This window comes from Leguminivora glycinivorella, chromosome 1 (genome assembly GCF_023078275.1).
Source record: "Leguminivora glycinivorella isolate SPB_JAAS2020 chromosome 1, LegGlyc_1.1, whole genome shotgun sequence".
Classification (NCBI taxonomy): Eukaryota; Metazoa; Arthropoda; class Insecta; order Lepidoptera; family Tortricidae; genus Leguminivora; species Leguminivora glycinivorella.
In genome coordinates this window covers 23836467-23858828 of record NC_062971.1, presented here as the reverse complement: position 1 = coordinate 23858828, position 22362 = coordinate 23836467, and the positions used below count along the sequence as shown (strand labels likewise).

The window sequence follows — 22362 nt, the reverse complement described above, 5'->3', positions numbered from 1 at the left end:
AGCGGAGCGGCAACGCCGCGCGTCCCGAAGCGCCCCCGCCGCCGCCGCTGCACGCCGCCGGCTATCGAAGCCAAGCGCGCTGCTAACACGTGCTGCTCAGCCGCTTCTCTCACTCGCCTTTGTGATCTTAGAAACATCCCTATTGGAGAATGTCTATTCAAATGACCCTACCTCAGGTTTTAACTGTACAGCTTTGGCGTACCACCGCTCGGCGGAGCGGCAACGCCGCGCGTCCCGAAGCGCCCGCGCCGCCGCCGCTGCACGCACGCCGTCCGTAGGAGCTAAGCGCGCTGCCAGCACGTGCTGCTCAGCCGCTTCTCTCACTCGCCTTTGTGATCTTAGAAACATCCCTATTGGACAGTATTCATTAGTATTTTAATACTTAATTAAATTACCAAAAACATACATTTTACTCTTAGAACAAATTAAATCATCGTCAGAAAATATTTTTTTTTAGTATTATTTTTCACCTTCACTGTTACGAAATATCTTCCGACTGTATACCAATTATAAGTAAGTATCGTTCGAGAACGTAAGTATCTACTTTAGTGAAATTTCGTCCAATTAACTTAATGATGTTTGAAATATCAATAGGAAAATATACACGTACCAAATTGGTCTCTTATTGATGGATCATTTGGTGCCAGAAGTAGAGCCTTGTTAAACCACATTTCCGCCTCCACGCTCCGCGTTGCCTGTATTTATAGAACATTTAATTTAAATAAATAAAATGGAGCGATAATATTGAATACAAAATTTGTGGTCAATCATATAAATTGGCCATCAAGGCATAAATCTTCTCTTCCCCGTCTAAATTAAACTGAAAAATTAAAAAATAAAATTTAATTAGTAAAATCAAGCCGAGAATTTCTACTTTTATAAAGCTTAGCGAAGCATAGAGGAGTTTACAGAAGTGCGAAAAGATTAGCCTTCATAATTATTACGGAAACGTACGAACGTAACGTGTCATGCTATTTCAGACAGTCTCAGTACAAGATGTACTGACATTGACTGAACTAGCATGATAAAACGAACGCTTCCGGAAAAATACAAAGGAAATCCTTTTCGCAATACATCTGTACCGGTACTTACATTTCTAGCAAGTATCCTCGCCATAGCGACATGTGTGCCCACATGGTGCGGCGACGCGACGTGTGCGGAAAGCAAGCTGTGTTCCGCTTGCGTCCATTGCTGCAATTGCATGTATACTTCGCCGACCATGGATAACAGGTTCTGCGTAACAAGAGATGCAATAATCAGAAAAATTGTTTCAGTTAGTTCATTGCTACTTAACGTGACAGTAAGATATACACAATTTGTACTAAAGTAATGTAGATTCACAAAGGCGCGCGTTAAATCGTGGATGTCGCAAACTATACAGAGAGATATGTACAAAATTGCAAGGTGATACGGTACTTCAGTTTAACGCTAAATCTTAATTGATTATTCGAAAATTGTGTGTATTTGTCTTCTTTTATATTCTAGATCATAGTTGTACTCTTATAAACTAACTTACATGTCTCGTCCAGCCTACAACGGGAACGTTACTAGTCGGTAGTATCTGCAGGGCTTCCTTGTACGCTGACAACGCCTTGTGCCAGTGCCCTCTTTGCGAGTGCAGCGCGGCTAGCTGCACGAGCGCTGACACGCGGGCGGCATCATGCTCACGCCGATCGCGCACGCGCAAGCCGTCGGCGCGCGCGCCGGCGCGGAGCGCGCTGGCCGCTTCGGCGAGGCGTCCGTCCGCCATTAGCGATGCGCCAAGATTTACGTACGCCACTGTGTGGAAATGAGTTATAATAAGTAGAAGTAAGATATACAAGTAGTAAGAGAAGTCGGATAAAGGTAGGTACTTAATATTGTTATAGATGACGTGCCAGCGTACCACAAATTCAAATCTTAGATTTGTTTGACTAGTACATCTGTTAAGTATATGAATGTGAAAGTATACTAATAATAGGCTAGTTTCCTATACTTGAAATATATATATATATATATATATATATATATATATATATATATTTCTTCTATTTAACTATATATATATATATATATATATATATATATATATATATATATATATATATATATAGTTAAATAGAAGAAAAATATGGACAGTTATGTTTAATCGTAATTTATATTTTATTAAATCAGTCAAAGATAAAGATATAAAGTACCTAAATGAATTGACCGTGACGTCACTCCTCAGTATTTCATAGCAATTCCATATTAGCAAATCGTTTTGACAGTTCTTAAAAAGAAGCTGAGCTGATTTGACTAGTCTACTATTTTTCATTACAGGTATTTTTAGCCTACTAAAAACGGTATTTTAAGTAAAAATTGCAGAGATCATTAAAATCTTTTAATCCTTCATTTTTTACTGAAAGTAGTAAGTTGGCTTCAGCACGGACCGAACTTTCCTTCTAACTGTAAATTTAACCTACTTGGCTTTTATATGAAAACCTGTAGCCATACTTGTGTAAGTTAAAAGTTATTTTTGTAAGTATTGCATTTAAGGGCTCTGTAAATAATCTAATAACTACGTAGGTAAGGTAAAGTTAAAACTTCAACTGGTTCTGTACTATGTACAAAACTGAATTCATCCTCCTTTCGTCATCCTGGCATTCTCCACAGCTCAATGGGGCGAACTGGCTTTAACAAATAACCCAAGATTTCGCGTACGCGCTAGTTTTTACGAAAGCGACTGGACCTTCCTACCCAAAAGGTAACCAGGTAGGCCTTATTCACATTACTTATTCCGGTTTCCTAACGATGTTTTCCTTGACTGGAAAGTGAATGGCAAATATCAAATCACGATACGTATTTAGCACATAAGTTTTGAATATCTTGGTACGAACCGGGATTCGGGACTTCCGAAGTGCGAGTCCCAAGCTTCTACCACAGGACCACCAACGCTTGGCATTGCCCGCAACGAAATTCACGAAACTGTATTAAGAATTCAAATTATTACTTACAAGCCATGGAGGGTCGGAAGTTAATAGCTTTTTCAAAACTCTTTATGGCTTCTCCGTATCTTCTTTGGTTTTGTAGTATGATTCCTCTGAAACAAAGAAATAAGCATTAATACAATTTCACAACTTTTCTCAACATCAACAATCAGATTCATATTAATGCTAGGTGATACATTAAAATTCGAACATTTTGTTATCATTCGAAATAGTAACTTACAAGAATAGGTACTAATTCCTACTTTTAGTAAGAGCGAAATGTACGGCGAAAATGTTCAAACTCAAATAATTGTAGGTACCTACATAACATAAAGACAATAAAAATTAATAATAAGACCAATATACCAGGTCATTATTAGGAAATTATAATAAAGATACTAGTGTCTAACTCTACAGAGTATTCCCTAACACATCGACGAAGAATCGGCTTTCGCCTACCAAAAATCGCTCGTGTATGTAAGATGTGTACGGATTCGTTCAGCGATGATGGCGCTTTAAGGGTGCTTTAAAAAAAAAACGTCAAAAGAATGTAAAATTAATAGTTTTAGTCGGTGAAATACTACACTTTCCGTTATCCAATAGATTTATTTAATTCAAGTTTCAGTTAGAGCATCTTATTATCTTGATTTTTATAAGACTGGATTTTTGAAAACTAACTCACTAAATTAATTATGATTTTTTCTCTAATGCACGTTTAGAAAAACTCACGTATAGAGCTGAATTAGTCGATCTTATTTGTAAAATTTGGATAATTTTGAATACTAAAACAGGTAAATTTATAATTCATATATCCTGTACTACAATCTTCTCAGACTACATTTTTATTATAACGTTTTGAAAAAGAGTAAACGAGGCTAAGACGAATTCAATTTTTTTCAGAAATTACCTAAAATTAAGTGACAATTTCTTTGAAAATCTACATCACATCGAAGTAATTAATGTTTGTACTTAATTAATCTGCAACGTTTACTTAAATTGATGTTATGCCTTAGTAATTAAAAATTGCTATTATTTATTCTTGGCAATTTTTTGAAAACGAGCCTTCACCGGTACAATTATTACCACTTTTGGACATTTTCTCATATTTTGTTAGACCAAGTAGAAAAAGTCCAATAATGTGATATTATGATATATATTTGTAAACTACTCGCAAAGCCCTTTAATTTGATACCACACACGGTATGATCAAGCGCTCAGTTGCGATTTCACTGTTTTTCACACGAAAGCCCTCTTAAGCGCCTTCATACAAACGAGCGATTTTTGGAGGTTTGGGGAAACTCTTACTGTTACTGAGTTACTAAATAAAAGATCAAACGGTGTAATAGGAAAATGAGTGAAAATAATTATGTGCTATTACTTAAAAAAGGTTATTTGCGCTCAGTGCAATGTTGGCGATTTGTTGCTTTGCTTATAATATGTATAATGAATAGAATACATACACAATTATATGATTGTTGTATTGTATAACATCTACCGCGGAATGGAACAGGTATCGAGACAAACCTTATTGGTTTAATAATACTGTGTAAATTAATTTAGAGATTTTTGTATGTAATTACCTAAATAAATAAAAAAATGATGACCTCACTACTTCCGAATGTTGTTTATTTTAACATGTGCCGTTCTCACACCGTTCCCGTTTCCTCATTAATGATGGTACATATTAAGCTTTAGACATAGAAATTTTGGTGGTATGTGGCCTTAGATGTTGTTAGTGTGGGTAGAGAAGTCAAACATCGATATGAGTAAACAGTGAACTTTCTGTGCCACAAATTATATTCTTTCTGTGACGTCGCTAAAGCGCAATTAGAGTAAAAGCAAAAAATAGCTCCCTTCCCGATGTCGAAGGACAATTTTAGCAACAGTTAGACGATTACCGGCGAGAGGCAGCAGTGGCCGAGCCAACCGAGGACGAGATTGCATAATTACGCAGGCTTAAGTTCCGAACCGACAAGAACTCGCAGAGCAGAACAGTACCTTACATGAAAAATTAACACTATGCCTATAGCTACGACGTCATACCACTAACTAAACGTTTGGTGTAACATGTAGAAGCTCGGTATCAACAGTCAGCAGAAAAAATTGTAGATAAAACATTTTTCTATATTTGGAAAAGCTATTCAGTTTTGGTGCCTCTTTCCGACGTTTAGGTTTTATGTCGTTGTGGTCACAGAGAACATAAAATACACATCGAAATACATGTTGTTACTTAAAAATTTAATAAGTCAAGGATATAGGTAGGTCGGTAGGTATAAAATATGTATGCATATCAGTAGCATGACATTGTCAACGAGCTACATTTTGAACTCTTAGCAAGTTGAAATCCTGTGCATAACATGGCGATGGTTGAACTGACCACAAAGGTTCTTCTGACATCAAAGTGTCGCTTTACGCGTCACAAAGCGACACAGGGGCAACACTCGCAGCGCACTAAAAGCAATCATGCTTGCAAACGAACGATGTGTCCCGCTAATAGCGGCACATAAATAGAAGTTCTACCAATAACCGCTGGCGCTCTTCACTTAACGGGCGCATCGCCGCGGCTGCAATATTGTCCACATGAATAATGCAGGCTCCGCAACGAGCCTGGCTCAGCGTGGGCCCGGCGAACACTAATGAGAACCGTCCGACCCGACCATACTCTACTAACAATTTGTTACTAATTCCCCTCTCATTATTGTGTAAGTCTTCACAAAGAGCACATTACAGGTCTTGCTCCTGTCGATTGCTGTTTGCTACCGCTCATTGGTTTGCGCTTCTATATCGTCCATTATTTATTCATATTATTATTTATTGATCTGTGTAAGGTGTCCCCAATATTTATTTATTTATTTTATGTTTTTTTACATTGTATGTGAAATCTTTGTTGCAAGCTTCCCTTGTCAGCTATGTGGCAAAATAATATAAGTCGCTTTCGCATAGGTCTCTTTAGTCATCAAAAGCAATGTCTCTCGGACTTTGCAGCATAAATCGTCTGAAATAGGCCAGTATAAAATGTGAAATAGTTCAATCTTTTTTTTGTCATGCAGTAGATTCAAGTTCTCCTTTTAAAATTGAATTGATTAATTTCGGTGTCAATGTTTCAATAGGTATCAATCACGAATCACTAAAGTTTCAAAATCAACAATGTAATTTAAGTTCCCTTTTAATGCCTATTGAGCTAGGTACATATCGTATTATTATAACCGATTCGATATTACAATGGACAATTAGCCATTGTTATTTTATTTATAATTCATTACCAAGTTTCCAAGAGAATCAATTAAATGTTTTAATAACATTTAGTACCTACCTAATTTATATTGAAACTCTTACAGTTGTTTGAAATGTCGGTTATTGCTTGTGCTTATTAGGTATAATATTATTAAGTATTATTGAAGATTTAAATTTAATTATATATTATTAAAAACTTGATCGATATGATGTTTTTATTACGTCGTACTTTCATTGCTTGCTTTCAAACGTACTTATTAAGTGCCACTCTATGAATCCATCGGTCAACCCGGTCAAGTGCAAGTTCATTTTACCCGCACACCGAGGGTCCCGAACAAACTTTCGATGACCTTAAGTAACTCATATAACGAGTACAATATTCTTACCATTTTAAACCCGTATTGCCTTTGAAACTGCTAGAAAATAATATTTTTTGTGTGGGTAATGTTTTTAGGGTTCCGTAGTCAACTAGGAACCCTTATAGTTTCGCCATGTCTGTCTGTCCGTCCGTCCGTCCGTCCGCGGATAATCTCAGTAACCGTTAGCACTAGAAAGCTGAAATTTGGTACCAATATGTATATGAATCACGCCGACAAAGTGCAAAAATAAAAAATGGAAAAAAATGTTTTATTAGGGTACCCCCCCTACATGTAAAGTGGGGGCTGATATTTTTTTTCATTCCAACCCCAACGTGTGATATATTGTTGGATAGGTATTTAAAAATGAATAAGGGTTTACGAAGATCGTTTTTTGATAATATTTATATTTTCGGAAATAATCGCTCCTAAAGGAAAAAAAGTGCGTCCCCCCTCTAACTTTTGAACCATATGTTTAAAAAATATGAAAAAAATCACAAAAGTAGAACTTTATAAAGACTTTCTAGGAAAATTGTTTTGAACTTGATAGGTTCAGTAGTTTTTGAGAAAAATACGGAAAACTACGGAACCCTACACTGAGCGTGGCCCGACACGCTCTTGGCCGGTTTTTAGCATATTAAACTACAATAAAATAAAAATTTCGTAGGCAATTTTGCCCTAGTTGCTACAAAGTCCCCGATCACTGCATATGACTTAGGTACATTGCTGTGTCGATGGATCAGCAAACGAATTCGCGCGACTTGTGTGTAAGTTTTTTCTGGGGTTGTTCTTTATAAATTATTTAAAAAGTTTTTATTGTGTTTTCGAAAATGTGTTTTTAAGTAAGTACCATCTTATGCAAACATTTAATTCCGAATAAAGTTCAGAAATGTTTTTTGGTATTAGAGGGGACGTATTCTTTTATATTTTCATCTATTTTTTCCACACCCAAAAATATTCTAATGTAGGTCTCTCTTTTCACCTTTTATATTGTGAATATTCATTTTATATACATATTTCTATACGAAATAATACCAAATTAGATAAAAAAAATTGTAGAGGTTAGCGAGGTTTATAAATATATCGATAGCTGAAGTAGTTCTCGAGACAATCGGATTTCGAACAGACGGACAGATGGATAGAGTCGCAACATAAGGGTTGCTTTTGTACATACTTGGTACGGAACCCTAAAAAGGTAAAACAATGATATTTATTCCATCCAGGAGTGGCATTCATTATATTATGTAAATAACCCGACATCAACGATACCTTCAGCATCTGCCTCTTGATCAAACATCTAGAATTTGTCTCTCAAGATGATAATTAGAACTTTTTCATATGAGACTGTTTGCCGAAACGACTATTGGAACAAGACATTGTTAAGTACGTTTATTTAATAAGTACGTTTATTTCGGAGGAAAATCAAAGAACCCGAGAAGTACTCGAGTGCCATTTCAGAAGGATAGGTACTCACAAAGAGATGTGTCATAGTTATCAATGTCATTAACCTTTGCTAACATCACTTATTCAGCAAAGACAGCATAATGGCTTTAAATAATTTCCATAATGCAAACAAAGTAATTGGGTACCACCGGCACCAAATTATAAACGTGTAACGACGCATAAATTATGATCACACGTATTTGTTTAATTTGGCACGTTCGAGTGCCGTAAACGCAGTCCGTATAAATTGAAAGTAATTTATGCGACGAATGTTCACGAAACGGCTCGGATGTCTGCGCCGGGCTTTACGTAGTCACGCAATACCGACATTCCGCGATTTAGCCGACGTGACAAATTGTCAGTTAAATTAATGTTCACTATCGCACTTACATTAAAAACCTACACATTACCGTGACATCAGTAATGTAGATTTGTCATGCTCTTGCGATATCTGCTTGACACGCCTGTGTGGTGACGGGTTAAGAATTTCACCACCCCCTTTCTTCCCGTGGGTGTCGTAGAAGGCGACTATGGGATATGGGTTAAATTGTGGCGTAGGCGAGAGGCTGGCAACCTGTCACTGCAATGTCACAGTTTCGTTTTCTTTCAACCCCTTATTTGCCAAGAGTGGCACTGAAGCTTTAGTAGTTTCATGTGTTCTGCCTACCCCTTTATGGGATACAGGCGTGATTGTATGTATGTATGTATGTTATATATAGCACGATAATATATCTACGTAAGTAGGTAACTTGGTGCGAGCTTTTATCGTATAAGTATCACGATAACCAGGAGGGTCCTATAGTTACAATACACATTGCCGCGATAATTATGAAGCCATAATCCCGGTAAGGGCATTTATTTGTGTGATGAGCACAGATATTTGTTCCCGAGTCATGGATGTTTTCTATGTATATAAGTATTTATATATTATATAATATATCGTTGTCCGAGTACCCGCAACACAAGCCTTCTTGAGCTTACCGTGGGCCTCAGTCAATCTGTGTAAGAATGTCCTAAAATATTTATTTATTATTTATTATTTATAAGGAGGGGCATTATTGAAATAACTAATGCCTATGTACCTACTGCAAAAAATAGGTAAAGGCTAATATTACACAAACTGATAGGAAGAACTAAAGAAGCAATCCATATATTATACTTACTCGTGTACTGAAATCTGGATTATAGCGTCAAAGTGACTTGTTGACTTTACACATGTTTCAAAATACAACAAATTCTCTTGGAACAGCTTGAAACTTTTTATCAATACATGCATAAATATGAACTACAAAAAAAGGTCGAAAATTAAAGGGCATTAACTGGAAACTGAAATGCGAATGACCTAAATATGAAATTGTTTTCCACGTAGGATGACGTTACAAAAAAATATACCAGCAATCGTGTACCTACATAAATTCTAGATTTTCGTATATTATGGAAAAATTAATATATGACAAATAAGTTTTCTACTTATTGCCCACTTCAAGTGCCGATGTATGATTATGCTGCATAATTATAATGTCATTCCAATAACTACATCCCGACATTTCGAAACCTTTAGCGCGAGCGTTAATGGCTCATTAATAGAATGTGACATGTCTCTGATATAAAAGATGTTGCAAGAAAAAACCAAGAAAACATTGTATAAACAAAAACATAAATGAGCTTTTTAGAAAACAAAGAAAATATAAGAAAGACTCTTACGAGAAAATCGAATCACCGTGAACGGCGCCTCTTGGTGGGAAACTAGGTTAGAAATAGTGTGCTATTGAAAATAGAGTAAGTGGCTTGGGCGGTAACATTACATTACAGATAATAATAGTGAATATAGTGATAAAATGGCTGAATACTTAACATATTATAACGCAAGGTTGACTGGTAGAAAATGCGTTTTGGCATTAAGTCCGCCTTTGTACTGAAGGATTTCTTTTGTTTGAATACATGAATAAATACTTCATACTCGTAGACCATTATACAACCTGTTTTTATTGATTTCCGCTAACTTAGATAGAGGTTCTTTTTGCGTATCGAATCCACACTCGCGTTCGCGGCATCACGCCGCGATACGCGCGCGAGTGTGGACGGCGCTTAAGATCAATTATGATTTATAATTAAAAGTGGGCCACATGTTTAAAACTATTATTGAGAAGATGCGTAAAATCCAACGGAGGAGTTAACCACCACTCTTGAAACGTCAACTTTGAACCGAGGTTTTTTATAACAGTATCTTTTTTCTGATTAAATATTTATATAAAGGCGAACCATGAATAAAAGTTAGACGATATTTATAGGAAACTTTAATTTACATCAATTAAACATCCATCCATTCCATCCATTTGCAAATGCAAACCAAACTAAATTCTGCGAATCATCAAAAACATTCACCTGTTGTTTTATATTTTATTAAAGAATGTTGTGTAAAAATTTAATTTCATGAAGTTCGTAAAATTAAAATAAGCATTAAATAAAAAAATAACGAAAATGGAAATGATACGCTAACGTTTATTTTAAGTTCGTTATCAATTTTAAGAGAAACAATCATCAAAATTGATTAAATCACTAACGTACTTAATCAACTGTAATGTTTGCTCAAATGAACGAGTAAGTACTTTAAAAAAGTGGAGTTATTAAACATTAGGCCTTAGGTACATGTGGATCATGTATGGTTGAGTTCACAAACATCTTACAAAAAAACAACATGCCAAATCTTTATTTACACGTCTCTAAGTTAATGGCAATAAGGTTATTTATACATTTATTTGGAATTTTGGTTAGTAAAAATGTATGTGAACTCGACGTACAAATTGCTCAATATCTGTGGCGCAACTCTCTCTATGGCTCTTTCATGATTGGCGTTAGGAACTGAGTAAGTACTTGTTTATGGGCCTTGACAAATGTGACTTGAGAACGTGTGTGTTTCACTCAAATAGATGCTATTTTCGTTCAACAGACAACTATTTAATTAGGTACCTATACGATACAATTCTAAGATTTTACGTTAATAAAATCTATTGAGAGAATCATCCATGATTTTATTTACTATACATATAGTTCTATCGGTTGCTAAGCTTGGCTTAGTTTAGTATAATGGAAAGTTTGTTGTGAAGTTTTAGTTGGCCTGAGTGCGGTCGCCGCTTTGACACTAAACGAGGCCTAGTCGCGGCGCCTCGTGGGAAATCAGAAACTTCAAACTCGTAACCAACTTTGTCAAACACGGAAAATTAAGATTTTATTCTGAAATCCGTACTTAAATGCCGCAGGTACAAACTAGCGTAGAAAGAATTAGCACGTATTGTCAGGCTATTACATGGGTATAAGGAGAAGTTTGAATGTTTTATAATAGATTTAATAACAAAGCTTGTACCTAAGTTGCTGAGGAAGAAAGTGTAACTTTTAGCGATAATAAACCATGAACTTAGTTATATGTTAAGTTTTCTAAAAATGTACAACAAAAACGTTTATGGTTACTAGCTTTTACCCGCAGCTTAGCACGCTTTAAATTCGAAATTTTGGAATGCTCCGTACAAACTTCCACCCTCATTTTAGGGAAGTGTGGGAAAGAGACAAAAAGTAGCCTATGTAACAGCCATTCTCCATCGCTTTAACTATCTCCACATGAAAAATCACGTCAATTTGTTGCTCCGTTTTGCCGTGAAAGATAGACAAACGGACACACACACTTTCCCTTTTATAATATTGGTATAGATTTCTTATCAACGTACCTACTCTAATTGTCTCCAAACATTATTTACTTATTTTGTTATAGTGCAATAAGTATTGAGCCACTAAGTAATCCGATCTGAGAATAGATAGATAGATAAAGACTGTATCGTTAAGTATGAGGACAACTTTGAGTAGCCGTATTTATTTTCTATTATATTTTTTTCTTAAAACATGACATAGGCTTAATAAGGCACATAATGAGGTTCACATTTTGTCCTAGAAACTCGACGTAAAGCAAGTGGCTTAGACAGTATTGACTTAATCCTCCCGAGTAACAATTACGATTCCGGACAAATGCTACTAGAAAATTCACAAAGTGCGTAAAAAACGATACGATTGCGAAAAAAAATTGTACTGTGTGAACCTCAACGACATATGATCCACAAAGCAGAATATCTGGACATAGTCTAGCCATAGTTATTTTTAAGAAATAAAGTTCAGGATCTGTGTATGGCGGCCATTTAGAGAATGTGGCATGGTGCTTCCTCTAACTCCGACTTTGATGTCGAATTTAACTATCATACACTGTTTATATCGATTTGGTTTAGGCACTGTTCAAACACCGTGAATGTCAGTTAGACTTTGGCCTATGGCTAATTTTTTTATCTGTTTCTCTCATCCTGCTTGCATCAAAAATTTACGACAATCCGGAACGTTGCTCAAAATAGCGTTTTTTTTAATTATATAAATTCACCGCATTTATTCTGCAAGTACCCAATTGAAAAACCATGAAGAGGACTCTTAAAGAATATATTTTGGCAGCATATTAACCTTTGTTTGTTGAAATCGTACAAACAGTCAATGAAATATTCTCAAATTAAGCCAGATAGGGGTTGTCCGAAATTTATTTGCTAGACCTTAATGAAAGTACCATAAAGTCTCTAAAATAAAATAAAAATTAGACCTTCTTATATCAAATAGTGCTTACCAATACCTTCAGATCATACTCTCGGAACATAATAATATAAAATAATGCACACGTCAACATTTAGACGAGGTTTGTTTTGTCCTTATACTTATCGATACAGTCCTTAGATAGATGATTTATTTCACGAAAAAAATTACAATATAAGTTTGCGTTTCTGTACAAAAATATAAGAATTCCCATCATGATCGTCATAAAATTAAAAACTTAGAGATAACAGGAATAATATTAATAATAAATCATCATATTGTGTCCCCCAATAAGGATCGTCATTTTCCAAAATTTAACAATAAAAACAAATTAATAAAAATTAAAATTAAAAATTAATTAACATAAGTATGTAAATACTTACAAATCAAAATACAAATCGATTATTAAAGGAATGTCACACACAAAGATAAAAGATGAAAATATAAATTTATAGAGATAGAAAATATAAGATGAAAATATAAATATCATTATTAAATTTCAATGTAAAAATAATATCTCCCAATAAGAATCGTCAACAAAAATAAGTATAAAAATAACAATCTTAAATAAAATTAAATCTCCCAATAAGGATCGTCATTTACGTAAAAAATATCAAAAATAAAACAATAGCAATTAATAATAATAACAACAACAAATCATCAAAATTTCAATTCCATATACTCTTTTATTGAGTATAGAGGATTTTTCACCAAAAGGTTTCTCAATTGACGCCTGAATGTTTCGTCACTTGGCTCATTTCTTAGTTCGGCGGGTAGGTGCTCGAAATAAGTCGGTCCGATGACACGAGGGTTCCTTGTTGAAAGTGCCATGCGACGAGGGACACTTTTTAGGCGTCCTGTTGATCGTAGCAGTTTCCCCGGACAGTGTACTCGTTTAAATTGACTTATGTTGTTGCGCACGAACATGAGTACTTCGAACATGTGTTGTGAGTAGTGAGTCAATATACGCTGCGAAACAAAAAGTTCTCTGCAGGGGTATCGGCATTTCACTCCAACAAGTGTCCTTAATGCCTCTTTTTGTATTAGGAGGACCCTGTTAGCGTCTGTAGAGTTGCCCCAGATAAGCGTACCGTAAGACATGATGGAGTGAAAATGAGTAAAGTACACCTGTTTTAGAGCTTCACTCGAAATAAGTGGTTTTAATTTTCGCAACGCAAAGACAGCACTACCCAACCTACTACAAATACTGTCGACGTGGCACTTCCAATTCAGATTAGAGTCGACCATGAAGCCAAGGAACTTACTCTCGTTGCATAGTGGCATCGGACAGCTAGCCATACACGGTGGCAGTGGGACCCTCCGACCAGAGAACAGCATTACATTTGATTTGGTGCAGTTAAGTAAGAGCCCATTTGCTGAAAACCAAGTTTGTAACTCGGTACACGCATCGCTGATCTTTATGCTCAGCTGGTCGTAAGAGTCTACACTTACCAACACAGTGGTGTCATCCGCAAACAATACAGACAAACCAGTTGCAATGTTCGACGGCAGGTCATTTATAAATAACAGAAATAATGTGTTTCCGAGGGCTGAGCCCTGCGGAATACCAATATTTATATCCCCCACGTCAGATTGCAACTGCTTTCCTTCCGCAAGTATTTTGACTACTTGTGAAAACAGTGAGTGTGCTTGGTTTTGGACGCCATAAAAGGTTAACTTATTCAATAACAACTTGTGATCTATTACGTCAAATGCCTTCGACAGATCACACAATATTCCAGCCATTTTATTCCTATCGTCCATCCCAGTCACGATGCAATCGAACATCCTGTATGCCGCGGAGGTGGTTGACATTTTCTGCCTGTACGCAAATTGGTTGTTCGTAAGCAGGTTGTTCGATTCCACGTGACTCATTAGATGGGACGACAAGACAGATTCAACTATTTTTGATAATGTCGGTACTATTGTAATAGGCCTATAGTTATTGACATCACACCTGTCGCCCTTGCCTTTAAAAACCGGACATACCCTAGTGCTTTTCAAAACATCAGGATATGTACCAGTTTCGAACATCTGGTTTATGAGGACGACAAGCACGTCGCCAACCACAGGCCATATCCAGTAAAGGACATTTGGGGAAATATCGAAGGCATCTGCAGTATTACGCTTTCTTAGCATTGGCTGAAAAGCCTTATCCAAGGTCTCGCGAGTGACTACTGGCAGAGTAAATAGGTGCAACTTCTATTAGACTTATTTAAATACAAAAAGTCGACGAGGCCTTTTTTGGGTTTTTTCGCAGAATTTTTTTCTTTCTCCAACATAGTATTCACGGGTATACGTACGAAAAAGATATTAAAAAAATATCAAATGGCTGCTAAATTGCACGAAACAATGGTCTCTCAAGTTATAAAAGATTTTTCCCCTCACTAGCTCGGAAACACGTGTTTTGTCCTTTAGTACCAGCGAGTAAAAACGCATTTTATCCACTAGTTAAAACCTGCTGCGCCTCACTGGGGGATTAATAATAATTAAAAAGTCTTACCTTCTGTGCTATGTATGTATGTACTATGTATCCATTTGTCGCGTGTTTGTTTCGTGTTACTGTCTTTTCCATCATTAATTGTATTGTCAGTCATTGTTTCATATCGTGGACACTCTGTCAATTTACTTGTATAGTATCGTACCTCACTGTTCCCTGATGTTTGTGCTGTCACTCGTTCTAGTTTTAGTTTAGTTCTTAGCTTAGTTTATTAAGTCAGGGTCCCACTGAAAATCAGCGCCTCGGCTTGCCGTGGCAACATGCTGAGTGGGATCCCATTTAGCATCTAATTTAAGTTGTATGTACCTCTACCTTGTATTTGTCCAATTTGATGTTAAATAAAGTATATTCTATTCTATTCTATTCTATTCTAGTGGGTAAAGTAACTTGACCTTGAATAAAGTGAAATTAACTGCTTTAAAATTGATAAAAGTAGGTGAATCTAGTAATAAAGATGATTTACCACCTGTGATAAACGCATTTTTTGCTTTATAGTTTCCTCGCAATAGTGAGGGGAAAAGTTTTGTGTTACACTCGGGTGCAAATGTATTTTACTTTTCGTGTGTTAAAAAACTCGCAAGTTCAGGAATCCTTTCACTTGCTCGTTTTTCAATTCCACACTCGGCGTTAAAATACAACTTTGCCCCCTTGTATAACAAATAACTATTATTTAAAATGTATAAAACGACAATTCATAGTTTCTGAATGTGAATATAACAAAACCAAACATTGTTGTTTACTAAAAAAGTGTATGCTGTGCAAAGAAAAACCATTATTTAAAATGGTACAAAAGAAACATACGAGTATGTCAGTCGTGTGTAAATATAGTGTGGTTTTCCCAAAAACCATGTGGGAAACTATACAAAAGCCCTATACGAACAAGTTTACAAGGGCACGCGTGTCCAATTAAGTTAGCGGTTGGAAGAGGTGTGCGGTGCTCGCCCTGTTCCGAGTGGACGATCCCCGCACCGTGATTGAAATTGTACTAAGGACTGGTTCGTAACAAATTTGAAAAAAATTGCCTGAATCACAAAATTATTATATTTAAAATCATTTTTAAAAGCAAATCTCAACTAACTAGACAAATAAAATGAAAGTGAACGCTGAAAATAATTCGGCGACGATGAATTTACTAATAAATAATAATTTTTGAATACATTTTTAACACATTATAGAAAAACAAACTTTGATTCAGCCGGCTTCGGTACCTTTAACACAGTTTCGAATTTGTCAAATTCGTTACGAATCAGTCCTTATTTGTTTGGTAAACGGCACGGTGTTTTGCCTATTTTCTCACAAAGACTATTATAGGAATTGAACTTTGCCCATAAACATGCATCGTCGATGGTACGGTTGGGATATAAGGTCAATACGGGTAAGTGTGTCATAACGAGAAGTGTGTCTGGCCTTCACATTTGGCCTGTTTAAACAATTATCAATGTTTATTGAGAGTGAGAGTTCAATATGTTAACCAATAATCGTGATTAGCAAATAGCAATAGTATGAACTCGCAAAACCATCTGTAAATGAGTAAAAAGGCCAAATGTGAAGGCCAAACATACTTTTCCTTATGACGCACTTATCTGTATTGACCTTAATTATTTTTCATTATTTATTAAACAGAGAAACCAGAGGTTTTCTTGCTTTAAGAAATATTTGAAATATCCCAATTCTCATCCAATATACTCTAGGTATTGACAATTTTTTAATGGTCATTATAGTTAGTCACATCAAACAATAACCTATTTAATCGACCAGTGCATTATTCATGATGCTTAGTATTTTTGACCAATAGCCTGATTCGCCTGTATCAATGTTAACAATTTCCTTTAGCAATGAACGGGCCTATCAAATCGGCATTGAAATTTCAAATATGCGGATGATGGTTGCGCTCACGATAATTCGAATCCAATAAACTGAAACCACAATTACTTATTGGCATCATAAATCCCGTCAACCCTGAACATGCCGTAGGACAGAACGTATCACCAGGGCCATTTATTATATTGCTTTCGCACATCGAAACGTTCGCAAACAAGTATGCAAATAGCGTTGTCGTGGCAGGCGAGAATGTTAAATATGTGTGTGTGAGCAAACACGAGTTTAATCTACCCGTTATCGGCAATGCAGCGCGTTCCAGTGTCGCCGAGCCGCGCCCCGTAGCACCCGTCGGGGCCATAAATGCTAGCGCGGAACAGTTAGAGCCTTCTATTCGCACTCAATAAACGCATAGATATCAGAATACAAAAGTTGAATGATCTCACTGCCTGAATAGAACTGCTTTACTCGTAAATATAAGATAGGTACCTATGTCGAATATTAGCTCTAGTAACTATATGGATCGGATAAATACGTTTGTGTCATAAGTAACGTGTAAAGTACTTTAAAAAATCCATAAAAAACAAAATGTAAACTACACATATACTATGTGTATACTTTGCGTTATTAAAGTGTTTTTCATTAGGTACTTTTGTATATTATCTCATGTCTCACTTTTATGTCCATATTATCACAATCAGTGTCGCTTGCTACGCGCTACGAGCATAGCCGTTAACATTAGAAAACACGAAAATTGACTATAATCAGAGCGTCCGCCTGGCGCGTTGCCGGCAGTGAACGCGTTAAAAAGTACCTACAATAAAATAAATATAACCTAACCTAACTAAAAATAAAAATTTTGAAAAAACCCCCGACCGCGACATAGTAGACCGATGTTCATGAAACATGGCTAAGAACACCCCCGACTAACTCAGCTTTCAGACAAAAAAAAACTAAATATAAATCGGTCCATCCGTTCAGGAGCTACGATGCCCTAGACAGACACACTCACAGACAGACAGACAATCAGACAGACAAACAGACAGACAGACAGACACGTCAAACTTATAACACACTTTAGTTTTAGTTCACTAAGTAGTCCTTAAGCTTATTGCCATGCCCTAACAGGGTATCATGTACCTACCATATAATATTTGAATACGATCCTATGTAAAATTAACATAACTGCAATAAAGAATGATATGATATTATGATATTATGATATGAACACCCCGTCGTTTTTGCGTCGGGGGTTAAAAATAATCTTAATACATAAATATACTTCTAGTTAACAGAAGTATGAACATTATATTTATCCAATCGGCATCGGAACCTGTTGTAATTACGATGCAGCTGGTACTTAAAAGTTAAACTAACTCGAATGCCTTAATCATGACGAGGTTGGCTCGATAGTTCGTGGAAACCGAATAATGTGGTCTAGTGCATTCGAACACGCGGGCTTGTAGCACGTACGGGCTCTACACACGCTCTGGGACCTCATTCTCGATGTGTAGGTATAACCGAATGGCTCAAATGCAATCGGTCGCTTATAGTCATATATTTACGTACGTGCAAGAGCGACACAGTCATATGCATATTGGCTTGTTATAAAATATTCGTTTCTGGATAGGTATGGCCGTACGAGCCCGTAAGATTCACCAGCTAGTACACGTACCATATTGGTACGAGCTATAACTTTCTTAATTAAACTGTCCATGATTTAACTTAGACTTTATAACTATTGCCGCCGGCGTATTATGCTTCCAATTTTATCACTTATCCACGTGGATAAAGTATCCGTCACGCTTTGGCAAGTATGTCAGTGTGAGAGTGACAGATGTCTTATCCATGTGGATAAGTGATAAAATTGGAAGCGTGATACGCTGGCTGGAGTTTGAATATCAAACAAAATGAAAACGATATTATGGAAATTGTAAGGAAAGGAAATATCAATACAATTGTACTCGAATATCAAAATCTTCTTTACAAATAAAAAATCTTACAATGGTGTAACTTTTTAACATCGACGACAACCATCCGTGACAATTGCCAATATTATAAATAGACTCTTGCAGTATACTTTTACTGGTATTACCTACATATAATTATAATACCTATTTCGCTATTTAATAGGTATTTTAGATTGCACCGAATATTGATATGAACCCTGGAATCCCAATCATATTTTGAGGAATTTTACAATTAAATTATGATGATACCCTACAGCAATTAACTACATAGGTACTCATGCTTTAATCCAGCTCAATTCCAACTTATCGTCTGATAAGTTTTTCAAAATCAAATAAAATTGTCAAGTTCTCGCAAAGGAGCTAATCTTTTTGGAAATCTTATAAAATTTGGCAATGATTCTGCTCTATTCGCCGTTGGCAATTCAGTTCATGCACTGATTTTGTAGCCGTTCAGATATGGACCTTATTAGCCAGGCACAAGGCATAGAGGAACTATTTGGGGAATTTTCTCACGGCACCCAGCTGTCACAATAGATCATCCACGCCGCATGTTCTTGCAAACGTCTCGAGCGACATGTTGCTACGTGCTCGAGTGATTTCGTGCCCTAAAAATGTGGAACATGTTCTATTTAATATATGCGAACAATAATAAGATAAGTGATAAAATTGGAAGCATAAAGGCTCCAGTACACAATGGCCTGTGATGGGCCACGCTTTGCAATGCACAATTGTAGGCCACGATCAGTTGGTGTTCACACAGTGGTGCATGTCTCATTGCTGGCTGGCAAACCACTTGCGATGGACATAGAAGTAATTACGGCTGCGGCTATTTATTTATATACTGTTTACAAGTATTACAGAAGTGTCTACCGTCACAAAGTTATAAAAAAGAAATGGCGCAAAAGGCGATGCTGGATGCTGAGCATTCATCGTAACAGGACAAGGTAGGTAGATTTTTTAATGTGGTACTTAGGTTATGATATTATATTTGACGAACTAAACAATGGCCGATTGTGTGAACACCACAGGCCACGCTTCGCCACGATTCCTTTGAAGTGTGCCCAAAAAACCGACAACTCTCCGATTGCGCACCACGATTGACAATTTTATTGTCCGCCATCATATACCATTACCCCCTGTACACAATGGCGATGGCCTGTAGTGGGCCAGCATGGGCCATTGTGTACTGGAGCCTTAATACGCCGGCAGGTATGAGTACGTTATTCTTAAATATATTGCCTTCGTACTTATATTTTGTTGTTACCTTTAGCTTAATGAGAGCAAAAGAGGGAAATAATTTTGATTGAAGATAAAAGCTACCTACCATGCTTTGAGGGCTCCTGCAATGAGCGAGTTCATTTGTAGGTAATTCTCATCACACTTTCTATTTAGATGCAAAACGTGGGGCAAACAACCAAAATGTTCAAGGAATGAATCCGTAAAGTATGATAAAATTTGTATTATTAAAATATTTGCTTGCGCCAACTTCGTAATAAGGGTTTGGACCTTTTGCCTTTTAGGTCCCTGGGGCGAAGGAAAAGACACGGCCATTATTATTTCTCCATTCGCCGAGGGTAAACTAAAAAACCCTTTGAGTACATTAAACTTTTGTTGTTATCGGAAATGGTTGCCGCAAGGCTGGCCCCTTTTCACGTCGTCAAGTATATTTTGAGAAAAATAATCTGCATAAAACCACAACATATTACACGTAGCTATATAATATGGTTTTATATTTCCGTAAAAAAGTATAACTCAATAAATTATTAGTTTAACATTCAAATACAAATGGCAACTTATTACTCTTTTACAAATTTATTCCGAGTGAATGAAAATATAACCAGTATGAGGGCCATAAGATACTCAGAAATCATGCCTTAAGAAGGTAAAAATATTCTCACGTCTACCAGTTCTATACCCCTAAATAGAAACAGCTACTATTGAATTATTAATTCCTTAAATTTTTTGATATCCAAAACATTAAAACCACGCAAAGTTGCGAGCAAAATCTAGTTATTTAGGAACACATATAGTGCAGACGTACAATAGGGAACTTGACTGTACTTAAAATAAAATATTTTTTAATACAGTTGCTCAAAAAGTGCCCGTTTTTTGGCTGTTTAGCGTGCGAGTTGTATTTTACGAACTAGTGCGTAAAAAGTATATACGTTCCATTTTACGACTACTTACCGAGCTGTTTTCATATTAGTCTAGTTTACTAAGACAGAATAAAACTATAAACATACTATTAAGTGATTAATATTTAAAACGTTAATATTTCATATGTAATTGTTTACTTTTAGTCATACTAAACATAAAATGGTTTATACATTGAAAAAATCGGTCATAATGAGTCGTGTAAACAGAACATGATTGGAACGAAACGCGTCTTCTACTGTCAAAGTAGAGGCGTCTACCATGTTTTAACTTAATGCACGTTCAAAAAACCTCAATATGTTACGCGATTTGTCATAATTATTTTACGTTATTTGCAATACGCCGGGGCATAAATGGATCGATTAAATTAAAATGTAGTTGTACATTAAACAATCGTCCCAAATCGTAAATGTTTATGTTTTTATGGCACCCAATGAAATAAATTATCTTAGATGAATAGCAAACTCGAAAATATGCACGCAAGTTTAAAAGCTTCAAAAATACGCCTTTGAATTGTCAAATAATCCGTCAATGTCCATGGGAAAATTGATAGTTCGGATTGTTTTATTTCGTTGTAAGTAAGTAGTAGTGTTTTTTCGCAACTGTATTAAAAAACGTCGTTCGTCACACGTGCGAGAATGTCATTCTTCACTCGTCCCGAGATTTGCCACTCGCGTGCCGCTCATGGCAGAATGTCTCGGGACTCGTGAAGTAATGACATACTTCTCGCACTTATAACGAAATGTACTATTATACGATGCACGAAATAAGGCATCAGATAAAATATAAGATAAACATGGATAGAAGTTATTTTTAAACCCAATTTCTATTTAATAAGTCAGGTAGAAATATATAAAGTACCTGAGTTGACAGTAACGTCACTCAATTGACAACATTTCATATTTTGAGTACTACTTTTTATTGTTTGGTTTGAAAGAACTCAATATTTAAAGATACACGTATTTTTTATTTTTTCCAAAAACTGCTATTTTAATGCAAAAATCCCTTTTTATTACTACTTCAAACAGAAAGAGCGTAAGTAACAAACGTCAAAACACAGCTTTATGACGTCACATGTGTTGTTTCATACATCTAAGAAAACGACAAATTTATTTCTAAAAAAAAAGTTTTAACAGTCAGCTTAAACAGTCCGGTATGCCTGACTGTCAAGTGTCACTGTCAACCAATAGTGAATGACTACGAACCATAGACTAAGCCATGAAATTTTTAATATCTTTGCTACGAACTGTGATAAGTGTCCCTGTCAAACACGGCTGTCAAACTTAAGTGACATCCCAACTGGAAGATTTTTTTTGTTATAG

The 22362-nt window shown here is 36.1% G+C and overlaps 1 protein-coding gene across 2 annotated transcripts in view; it reads right to left on the bottom strand.

Annotated features, from left to right (window-relative positions):
• Nucleotides 1-22362, bottom strand: part of LOC125227188 (protein O-mannosyl-transferase TMTC2-like) — a 149075-nt gene that overhangs the window by 8975 nt on the left and 117738 nt on the right. For both annotated transcript variants that reach the window (XM_048131445.1, XM_048131439.1), the window contains exons 6-10: nucleotides 2976-3061; nucleotides 1517-1779; nucleotides 1093-1233; nucleotides 611-695; nucleotides 172-350 (exon numbers count right to left, since the gene is read on the bottom strand). In XM_048131445.1, coding sequence (XP_047987402.1) covers nucleotides 172-350; nucleotides 611-695; nucleotides 1093-1233; nucleotides 1517-1779; nucleotides 2976-3061 — 754 coding nt within the window. The remainder of the gene's footprint in view (nucleotides 1-171; nucleotides 351-610; nucleotides 696-1092; nucleotides 1234-1516; nucleotides 1780-2975; nucleotides 3062-22362) is intronic.